This window comes from Mesocricetus auratus, unplaced genomic scaffold, assembly GCF_017639785.1.
Source record: "Mesocricetus auratus isolate SY011 unplaced genomic scaffold, BCM_Maur_2.0 Super-Scaffold_100676, whole genome shotgun sequence".
Taxonomy (NCBI): domain Eukaryota; kingdom Metazoa; phylum Chordata; class Mammalia; order Rodentia; family Cricetidae; genus Mesocricetus; species Mesocricetus auratus.
This window is the reverse complement of record NW_024429266.1, coordinates 121,784,310-121,796,005: the sequence shown is the minus strand read 5'-3', so window position 1 is coordinate 121,796,005 and position 11,696 is coordinate 121,784,310. Positions and strand designations below refer to the sequence as shown.

The 11,696-nt window shown below is 44.3% G+C and overlaps 1 protein-coding gene across 1 annotated transcript; it reads left to right on the top strand.

The window, feature by feature from the left end:
- The first annotated feature begins 2,706 nt into the window (after positions 1-2,706).
- Positions 2,707-4,032, top strand: LOC121137019 (acyl-protein thioesterase 2-like). The gene has a single exon (XM_040738782.1). The coding sequence runs from the start codon at positions 2,789-2,791 to the stop codon at positions 3,449-3,451; it is 663 nt and encodes a 220-aa protein (XP_040594716.1). The 5' UTR covers positions 2,707-2,788; the 3' UTR covers positions 3,452-4,032.
- The last annotated feature ends 7,664 nt before the right edge of the window (positions 4,033-11,696 follow it).

The window sequence follows — 11,696 nt, the reverse complement described above, 5'->3', positions numbered from 1 at the left end:
TCTTCAATCCCTCATCTCCAGCCATACCTAGCTCACATGCCCCTTGTCTCTGGTTTAGTCCTATGTGCAACTATAGAGTGGAAAAGGTTTATTCTTTTTTCAATAAATGCTGTTGGCAGCCATCCTGATTCACCCTTAGCTCTTGTCCATCTCACCCCCACCCCCATTCCATACATCCTCTTTCAGACCTGAACCCCTGTGGAAGCTGAAGCAGGTTTCTGGCAGTTGTCATTCACTGGTAAATGGGAAAGCCAGGGCCTGGCCCAGGGTAAGGATTGAATTCGTGCTGGCTGATCTAAAGTTCCTTACAAATGCTTATCCTCACAATAAAGGAGCTTCTGGAGGCAACACCCCATCCCTCACTTCAAGCTCTATTATAGAGCTATAGTCCTATAAACAGCTTGGTATTGGCACAAAAATAGACACTGAGACTAATGGAATCAAATTGAAAACCCTGATATTAACCCACATACCTACAAACACCTGACTTTTGACAAAAAAGCTAAAATTATACAATGGAAAAAAGAAAGCATCTTCAACAAATGGTGCTGGCATAGCTGGATCCATATCTATCATCAAGGACAAAATGTAAGTCCAAGTGGATCAAAGACCTCAACCTAAATCCAGCCACACTGAACCTCTTAGAAGAGAAAGTGGGAGGTATCCTTGAATGAATTGGTACAGGAGACTGCTTCCTGAACATAACACCAGTAGCACAGACACTGAGATCAACAATTAATAAATGGGACCTCCTGAAACTGAGAAGCTTCTGTAAGTCAAAGGACTTACACTGCCAGAGAAGCTAGGAAACAAAGACGACCCTAAAAGAAATATACATGGTTCCCTGGAAAAGGGGAAGGGACAAGATCTCCTGAGAAAATTGGGAGCATGGGGGAGGGGAGAGGGAGTTAGGAGAAAGAGAAGGGGAGAAGAGGAGGAAGGAGGAGAACATGAGGAAGCAGGAAGATTGAGTTTGGGGGTGGGTGGGGGTAGGGAGGGAGAATAGAGGAGAGAAAGAAAAGAGATACCATAATAGAGAGAACCCTTATAGGTTTAAAGAGAAATCTGGCGCTAGGGAAATGTCCAGAGATCTGGACCCCAACAAACAATCTAAGCAATAGGGGAGAGGTTACCTTAAATGCCTTCCCTGATAATGAGATTGATGACTGCCTTATATGCCATCCTAGAGCCTTCATCCAGTAGCTGATGGAAGCAGAAGTAGACACCCACAGCTAAGCACTGAGCTGAACTCCTGGAATCCAGTTGCTGAGAGAGAGGAGTGATGAGCAAAGGTGTCAAGACCAGGCTGGAGAAACCTCAGAAACACCTGACATGAACAAGGGGGAGCTCATGGACCGCAGACGGATAGCTGGGAAATCAGCATAGGACCAACCCAGACCCTCTGAATGTGGGTGTCAGTTAGGAGGCCTGAGCAGTCTTTTTTTTTTTTTACGAGACAGGGTTTCTCTGTATTGTTTTGGAGGCTGTCGGTCCAGCCCGGCCTCGAACTCACAGAGATCCGTCTGCCTCTGCCTCCCGAGTGCTGGGATTAAAGGCGTGCGCCACCACCGCCCGGCAGGAGGCCTGAGCATTCTATGAAGCCTCTGGTGTTGGATCAGTACTTATTCCTAGTGTACAAATGGACTTTGGGAGCCCATTCCACATAGAGGATACTCTCTCAGCCTAGACACATGGGATAGGGTCTAGGCCCTGTTCCAAATGATATGACAGACTTTGAAGATCCCCCATGGAAGGCCTCACCCTCCCTGGGGAGCAGAAGGGGGATGGGATAGGGGATTGGTGGGGGGCAGGAGAGGAAGGGAGGGAGAGGGAACTGGGATTGACATGTGAAACAAGCTTGTTTCTAATTTAAATAAAAAAGACAAAAAAAACCCCAAAAATCACATGCTTGTCCTTCAAAATTAGAGGCAGTGTTTCCCCCACTGTTCAGCAGAATGTGCTGTGCAAGAAAGGGAATCTGTTGCTTGCAGAAAGCAGTGAACACTAGTTCATAGCTTAAGACTTTCTGCAGCAGAAGCCAGTTTAGAAATTCTCTTGTCTTGGTCCCTTGAGTGCTGGGATTACAGGCATGCATCACTATTCCTTGTCAGACACATTTTTTTATGTCAGGGACTGAAATATATGAGTATTTATAAACTAAGAAGTCAAATTTTAAATAGTTTACCTCTATTTCTTTCAACAGAGAACAACAAAAACCCCTTTTGTCTTTATTACTCTCCCCACAAAGCCACCCTGATTTCACTCTAGTTTAAAACAATCAACTTGAGCATGCAGTTTGGCATAGAGGACACTTCACACCCTACCTTTCCATGTCGGCTTTGTCTGTTGTATTGATTTTGGCTCCACAAAAGGTCTCTATGGAAGGCTTTTTACTTGTGTCCATCTGTATTAATAACCTTTCCATTGCTGTAATAAAACACCATGACCAAGGCAACTTACAAAAGAAAAAGTATATTTGGGCTTATGTTTTCAGAGGTTTAGAGTCCACAATGGTAGCTTCAAGGCAGCAGTTGGGAAACACGGAGGCTGGAGCCTAGCTACTTTGAGTGACAGGATGACAGATGAATAAAGTTATGATGCTCCTCATGATATGTTACCCAAGCTATGTGTACTAAGAATATGAATTGCTTAACTGACTGCTTCAAACTCACACTTCTTTCCTTTAACATCTTTAAATTTTTCGTCTGTGGGAGAAAGGGAAGAATCGCCCGAACGGTCTCGGAAGCCCCTGGGAGTGAGGCCCAGCCTGCAGGAAGCCCTGCAGTGTATGTGTGGTAACACCATGTCTGTGCCCCTGCTCACTGACGCTGCCACCGTGTCTGGAGCTGAGCGGGAAACGGCCGCGGTTATTTTTTTACATGGATTTGGAGACACGGGGCACAGCTGGGCTGACACCCTCTCCACCATCCGGCTTCCTCATGTCAAGTACATCTGTCCCCACGCGCCCAGAATCCCTGTGACACTCAACATGAAGATGGTGATGCCTTCCTGGTTTGACCTGATGGAGCTGAGTCCAGACGCCCCAGAGGATGAAGTTGGCATCAAGAAGGCAGCGGAGAACATCAAGGCTTTGATTGAACATGAGATGAAGAACGGGATCCCTGCCAATCGAATCGTCCTGGGTGGCTTTTCGCAGGGCGGGGCCCTGTCCCTGTATACAGCCCTTACCTGCCCCCACCCTTTGGCTGGCATCGTGGCATTGAGGTGTTGGCTGCCTCTGCATCGGAACTTTCCCCAGGCAGCCAACGGTAGCACCAAGGACCTGGCCATCCTTCAGTGCCATGGGGAGCTGGATCCCATGGTACCTGTTCGGTTCGGGGTCCTGACGGCTGAGAAGCTCCTGTCTGTTGTCACACCTGCCAGGGTCCATAGTTCAAGACATACCCAGGTGTCATGCACAGCTCCTGTCCTCAGGAGATGGCAGCTGTAAAGGAATTTCTAGAGAAGCTCCTGCCTCCGGTCTAACTAGTTGCTGGCTCTCATTGCAGCAGCAAGCGCCGCACCATCTTGGATCTGAGCCGGTCGAGCCCGTCCCTTCTCTTCCCACCCTGTCCTCTTCCCACAGGCCTCTGGGGCAGGTGGCCGAGGCTGGCCAGGCCTTCCTGCTGGCCGCAGTCATCTGAAAGTCAGCAGCAGGGGTGGGCTGCTCTCTTATCCACTTCCCCGGAGGCGGGCCCCAGCAGCAGTATTGGAGGGGCTGTAGGCAGCGGGAGAGAGGCCTACAGCTGCTGACCCACTCACTCAGGACCTCACTCACTAGCCCCGCTTTGGGCCCCCTCCTGCGACCTCAGGGTTTGGCCCGTGGGGCCCTCATGGGCCCCCCACCCCAGTAATTCTGCCCGGATAATCGCGTCTCTCCTGCCTCACTGCAGCTGCTTCTCTGTCACGAATGTGTTCATGGCCGGGGCCCTTGCTACTGTGGGCTGCCTGCTCCCGTGCAGGCGAGTTGGTGAGGAGGTAGAGTCCCTCAGGGCCTCCCCTTAGCCCCGCCCCCAGGGGGTTGGGCCCTGCCTCCCCATGGCCCTTCCTTGTAGGCCTGGAGCCTGCAGGGCTGGATTGAGGTTCAAGCCCCCCCCCGCCTCAGCCCCCCCCCCCGTCTCACCCCCACTATGTCCCCACTCCAGGGCCAGGGAGGTGGGGGGAGGAGTTGTGTCTTGTCTTCTGTCTCCATGTGGTTTTGGGTGTTTTTCTTGTTTGTCCTGGATTCCGATAAAATTAAAGAAATTGCTTCCTCAAAAAAATTGTTTTTTCATCTGTGGTGTTGAAAGGTAAAGAAGGCTCTATAAGGGACTGTCTTACAAAACAGTACTTAATAAATAAGGAATTTAATATAGATTTAATATATATTATGACAGTTGCGGCTATGATAGAAAACAGGCAAATGCTAATCACTTCCAAGATTCACTGAACTATGCTCAGAAGAAACATAAGCTAGAGGTGTAGCTCACTGCAGAGCACTTGTTTAGAATGTTCAGATGTGAAACTTTGGTTCTATTCCCAATTTTACAGAAGGAACGAAGAGTATCATAGAACATATTCATTCTCTGTAAAGCTTCTAATCAACTAATTATAGCAAGTGTGGCATGTCACAAGTCTGCTCTGCAAGGTGCTCAGGGAGGAAGAAGCAAACCTAGTGGACATTCTTAAATATTATTTTATTTTAAACATATGTATATCTACATACATACACCATGTGCACTTAGTGCTAACATGAATGCATTTCTTTTTATAAGCCACCGAGATGAGAGTACATCATAGGAAGGATGAAAAAGAAGAACTGAGATAGGAATTCTGGTGAATTTTTGCTCATCCAAACTAACTGTTCACTAACCAAACTAACTATAACCCTATAGAGAACCATGCATGTTAGCGTAACATGGATAGCTGTAAAGGCAACCACATGCCCAGATTTTTTTTAGAGAAGGCTCAATAGGAATACAAACAGAATCCCAATATTTCCTAGCCATCTGACTGCAGGCTTACTTCTCACACACCAGTGAATGGCCTCTACCCACTTACGACATTCATAGGAAATAGCTGACGGTGCTACGGAGGTCGGGCTTAATTCCATTGCCTCATCAGCCAGAGCTTTTCTACGATCATTTCATTAAAACCCTGCCTCCCTTGACCTTGTGTTTTGGTTTAACTCTGTACTGAGGAGACGCACTTTCAAGTGTTCTTCCATGAAAACCCAAGGAGCACCCATACATCCTGAATCTGCTTTGAAACTTTCTCTAATAAACAGCAGGATAGGGTGGGCTTGCAGCTTACCCCAAAGCACATCAGCCAGCAAAGTTCTGAAATGAAACTGTCTTCTCTGCTTTTCTATTTTGTTTCTTCAGAAACTACTGTGAAGGCCACAGGCTTGCACCAGGCTACCTCTTTGTCCTTTTCAAAACTAGCAGAGAGAAAGATGACGTTACAGTTTGAATTCAAATGAAGTTGATTGTTTGGCTTTACTGGATGAAATCTATTACTTTATTCAATAAATACATCCTGTGTACTTAACACAGTTCTAAACACTGCAGATACTGAAGTGTTTTTCTTCTTTAATTGTTGTTGTTGTTTTAATCTATATCTACCCTACTCAGAAACTGCCAACCTGGGAATTCTGTTCCCTCAAAGCTACTAAGAAGACTTATTTAAGTCTCTGTCCCTCTAAAGAACTCCAGATTCAAAGGTTGAGGTAGAATCCTGCTTCCCAGAGAGGCTGAGTAGCAAGCAGCTCAGCCCCCTCACCTCTTCCCATCTCCCTAGCAGTTCTTGTGCTTTTTTTTGCCCCTCCTTAAAAACCCTTCTCCACCTGGCTCCTCCCTTCAACTTCCTGTCAGCTAGTTACTGATGTAGCCTCCTGACCACAGGTGAATTATATTTAATCAGACATATCTTTGCATCATTACACAAATGTTCCAGAGCATAAACAAAAGTAACACAGCTTAAAATAACATTCTATAACACTGAAGTAAACAAAACAAGCAGAACCCCTACCCTGGTCATGTTCTGGTTTGGAGAAGAAAAACAACAACAACAACAAAAACCCACTTGGGTTACAGTTGAGAATTCCAGAGAATGATAGATAGCCACACACTTGCAAAATCTTGTCTCTTTTCTGTATAACATGTAGCCTGGATGGCAATCTGTGCTTCATTTGAGTTGGGTGATGGTTGGATTTGTTAAAACAGTCCAACCTCTTTGTCCCCTCAGCCAAATCCATGAAAGAAGACACATTTTGTGTGTATCCCAGAAAACACAAAGAAAATATCCCCACCAGCAGCTCTGAAAAGTCTGCCTAGATTAAACAAAAACAAAGAGACCGAGTTTGCCTTCTTAGCCCTCTCCAGCAGGAAGATGAGTCTGTGGTGTGACGATGACGTGGGCTGTGGTGTGAACAGCTCTCTCCAGAGGAGCCCATGAAGACATCTTTGATCGTCATCCCCAAGGAGACAGAAAATACACAGCAAAGCTCTCAGCACCTGCCACACCCTGTGTACTGCAGGCTCACACGAGGGTAGTCATCCACATACTCGGTGGCGACAGGTGCCAATTGCATATCTGATGGGTTTCCCAAACTCAAGTCATAAATGAAAAGTATTTTTCACAAGTTAGAGATACAGAAACCAGAAATGAACACACAGGAAATGCTTGGCTCTCATGCTATTTTTGCAAAGTTTCCGTGGCCTGTCTTATCTCCTTCAGGTTAATGATTACCTTTTCATGCCATCACAGCACCATCATTTAAGAGCGTGCTCATTCATTCCTTCCTTTTATCCGTACTCCCTTTTAATATATCTAGATTTTTTTTGGTATTTATCTTTTCGAGATCTTGAGCCAGAGTTTAACTTTCTTGTGAGCAAACTTTATCTGAAAATTTACTTGTTTATTCCCATGAGTGTTGTGTGTGTACATAGTATGCATTTGTTGAAGATAGAAAGATTAGAAAGGGTGCAAGTGGCATGTTCTGAATTGGGAGAAAGAGAGAGGATGATTCCTACAGGGTCTGCAATCCATGACAGGTATGGAAGGCTACTACAGGTTACTGAAGGTCTAAACAGTTGCTTGAACATTGAGCATTTGGCACATTGGCAAATACAGTTGTGTAATGTGTAGCCTTCTCGGCAGCTACTTGGGCCCTGCTGAGCTGTCTGAGCCCTCAAATAACACACAGGGCACTGTATTAATTATGAGTTGCTGGCTGTTTGCTTGGTTTCTTACTGGCTAGCTCTGACTTAAGTATTTAACCCATAATTGCAAATCTGAGCATTTCCATGTGGTCTTTGCTTACCAGAGGAAGGGTTCCCATATTGCTTCTCCAGCGTCTGACATGGTGACTGACTGTGTCTCTCTTTCCCAGAATCCTCCTTGACTCCTAGTCCCTCCTATCTTGCTTCCCTATTGGCCAACAGTGCTTTATTCAAGCCAGTCAGACACGTATTTACAGAATGGCATCTCCCAACATAGTTGAGTAGCTCAATTGCTCATGCTGTTTTTATCTGGATTAAGATGGTTTATACAATGCCGTTTTCTGGACTTTAGTAATACCTTTTTTTTCTTTTTATTAACACAAGTTGTATAAGACATTGAAGGACTTGGGTTTTCCTTCATGGCCAAATTCAAGTGGGCAGTCAAAGCTGTTCCATAGTTGCTGTTAAGGAAAGGAGTGTAGTTTGTCTAACACACCCGTCCAGGTGGGTGATACTCCCTCTCCTGCTGTCCACCTTCTGGAACAAGAAAGAGAAGCCTTTTTGTAAGACCCTAGTCTGGTTCTAGGCCAAGTCCCAGTTTCACCTGATATGAGATGAACAGGTGAAGAAAAGGAACTCTAAAGAAAAGAAGGCAAGATACTATACGAGGAGCATTCATTGGAAGGACCTCATCTCTCCAGGAGGCCAGAGGAGGCACTACCCTGAAATTGGATTGTATCAGAAACCATCGAGTCAATTACCAATTCGCTTCTTTCTTGTATCAAAGTTTGCTGTGCAGTTCCGAGTGTGAGAAAGAATGGGGGAAATCTCATGGACCAGGGGCCATCACTCTAGAACTGCAGGAAATGCAACCACTCTAAGGCAGCCGTTAATCTTTCACCAGCTTGGATTTTGATTGTTGCTGGTCACATGTGATGTACACATTTATATTTAAATAAAAATAGAAATACAACTGAAGATTTGGTTCTTCAATCCCACCAGCCATATTTTTTCTTTTTCTTTTTTAAAAAATCTATATTAGAAATGATTTTATTTTGCATATCAATCCCAGTTCCCTCTCCCTCCCATCCTTCCATGCTCCCCACCAACCACCATCCCATCCCCTTTCTGCTCCCCAGGGCCTTCCATGGAGGATCATCAAAGTCTGTCACATCATGTGGGGCAGGGCCTAGGCCATCTCCCATGTGTCTAGGCTGAGAGAGTATTCCTCTCTGGGTAATGGGCTCCCAAAGTCCATTTGTGCACTACAGATAAATACTGACTCACTACTAGAGGCCCCATAGACTGTCCAGGCCTCCGAATTGACACCCACGTTCAGGGGGTCTGGGTCAGTCCTATGCTGTCAGTCTGGGGACCATGAGCTCCCCTTTGCTCAGGTCAGATGTTTCTGTGGGTTTCTCCAGGCTGGTCTTGACCCCTTTGCTCATCTCTGCAACTGGATCCCAGGAGTTTGACTTAGTGCTTAACTGTGGGTGTCTACTGGATGAAGGCTCTAGTATGGCATATAAGGTAGTCATAAATCTCATTATCAGGGGAGGGCATTTAAGGTAGCCTCTCCCCTATTGCTTAGATCCTTAGTTGGGGTCATCCTTGTAGATGTCTGCACTATTCCCTAGTGCCAGGTTTCTCTTCAAACCTATAATGACTCTCTCTAGTAAGGCATCTCTTTTCTTTCTCTCCTCTATGCTCCATCCCTCATTCAATCTTCCTGCTCTGTCATATCCTCCTCCTTCCTTCTCTCCTTTTTCTCCTACCCCCTCCCCCAATTTGCTCAGGAAATCTTGTCTCTTTCTTCTTCTCTTAGGGTCCTCCTTGTTTCCTAGCTTCTCTGGAGGTGTGGATTGTAGGTTACCAGCCATATATTTAATGTGTCTTCAGCATCAGAGGATAGAGAGAACATATGAGTTTCACTGTCTCAGAAAGGTATCTGGAGCAGCTGTTGCAGAATGCACTTGCCAATGAACTTGTGTTTTCTGGATTGTTTATTCCTGGAACTCCTGAGATTAGCCACAGAGCACAGACCACACCTTAGACTTTGTGCTGTTTATTTATGTACAGGCTTGTTCAAAGAGAAACCATCAGAAGAGCATCAAAGCTCTATCATAAAATAGTAAAAAATGATGTAATTATATTAAAATCTCAAAAATAAACATATGGAAGCAAATGCAGAAATCCACAACTAACCAATGGACCAAGCTCCTGGAGTACAATTGAAGTGAGGGAGGGGCGATAATATGAACAAAGGAGTCAAGACCATGATCGGGAAACCCACAGAATCAGTTGACCCCAGCTAGTGAGAGATCAGTGACTCAACTCTGACAAATGGGGAATCTGTATAAGGTCAAACTAGACTCCCTTAATATAGGTGACAACCTTGTGACTGGGACAATATATGAGGTCACTGACAATGGGTCCAAAATCTAACACTAATGCACAAACTGACTTAGTAGAGCCCATTCTATATGGAGAGAAACCTTGCTCAGCTTAGACACAGAGGTGTGGGGGTGGAGAGGTGCTCTGGTCCTGTCTCAACTCAATGATGGAACAGACTTAGTAGACTTCCTAGGGGAGGCCCTATCCTCTCTGTGGAGCAGATGGGAGGAGGGGGAGAGTAGGTGGAGCAAGAGGAGAGGAGGGAGGGGGAACTGGGATTGGAATGTTGGAATGTAAAAAATAAATTAATAAAAATAATATAAAAAATAAAAGAACAAATTATATAGATACAAAAAGAAAGAAAGATACTGGACCTTCTCAGAAAGGAAGTTTTAAAAATTATAGCACTAATTCCTAAAGAATCTGAGTTTTTAAATTACCACATATAAATTCTAATGAATACTTTATTTTTATCACATTTTAAATAATGAAGTTATAATTACAGTTACAGTTCCCTAAGTGAACTTGGGAGAATAAAAAGATCCTCACAGTTGTTCAAATATTTACAGGCCACATCCTTCTATCATTTCCAAGCATGAACTTTGTAATAAACACAGCAGCTCTTTGTTTTACATTTTAAAGTGATAAAATAAAACGGTGAAAACAACTAGAAAACAAACAAATAGTCCTAAGTAATATTAAATTATCATAGCCCTCAAAACAAGTTTACTATGGACAAGAATAATTTGTGTGACAGAAAGAAAATTCTATACATTTCTTTCTAACCGCTGCCTTGGGATGTCCTATCTGTTGATTGCTTTGCTTTCATGAACCTAACGGCACGCTCTCTTAATCCCCCTCCCAATTCCACTACTTCACTTTGACTGCCTCTTATATTCTCTTCCAGCTGGGATCCTGTGCAGAGCTCTGCCGGTTCTGTCTCCTGGTGAGTGCATGGCCCAGTCTGGGCAGCTGTTCCCAGGCTGCTGCCCACAGCTGTGCTCAGTGCGGCAATCAGGCTCCGTTCTCAGTTTCCTCCCTAACATCGGGCACTGAATACAAACATTTTGGTGGTTATCAAGATTCCGGCAGTTATCAAACCCCTGTTTGCACAGCTTTGGGTTCATTAAGATGACATTGATAACACAAAATAAGTATTCCCTGAAGTTATTTTAGTTTTTGTTGGGATTTTTCTCTCCTTCATCTTAGGACATCTGAGGAGGATGTCACCAGTGTCTATTTGTAATTAAGCCTAAGTTCACTATGTTTTAATTATCAGTGGGAAATGTTAGCTATCTGGGGTAGAGGCTTTGTTGTGTCTACTGCTTTTTATTACTGGTCATTCAATGAGCTGTTTCTGAAGGAGAGGACAGAAGTCCCCAGGTTTGAAAAGAAGAAAATCAATACATGCCTTTCCTCCTACTTCCTTTTCTCTGGCATTTTTGTATTTTCCCCCCTCTGTTTGTTTGTTTTTGAGATAGGGCCTCTTGAATTCCTGGTTGTACTTGAACTTTCTGTGTAGCTGAGAATGACCTTGAACTCCCGATCCTCTTGCCTCTACCTCCTGAATGGAGTATTACAAGTGTGTGCCACCATACCCTGACATATACAGTGCTGGGGAATGATGTCTCTTACATGCTACATCTCCAGCCTCCTTCTCTCTCCTTACTGAGGTGAATGTCCACAGCATGGAATCTACCATTTCATCCTTTTCAAATGTGTATGTCACTACATGAAGCATGCTTACAGCAATGTCAAATTGTCACTGTGCACTGCCATGTCTCTGTAATCTTAAAACTACACACTGCAAATTAATCAGAAATAGCTTCCTATTTTCCTCCCCTGCTACCAGACCCTAGGGATTTCTATCCTACTATCTATTAATTTGACTACTCTAAGTACTTATTTGGCTAAATTTGACTTATTTCACTTGGCATGATGTTTCAAGTTCATGTCACAACATATGCCAAAATTCCATTCCTTTTATGGCTAGATTATATTCTGATTCTGTCATATATATATATATATACATATACACATATATATACATATATACACATATACATATATATATATATATATGTATATGCATGCCACATT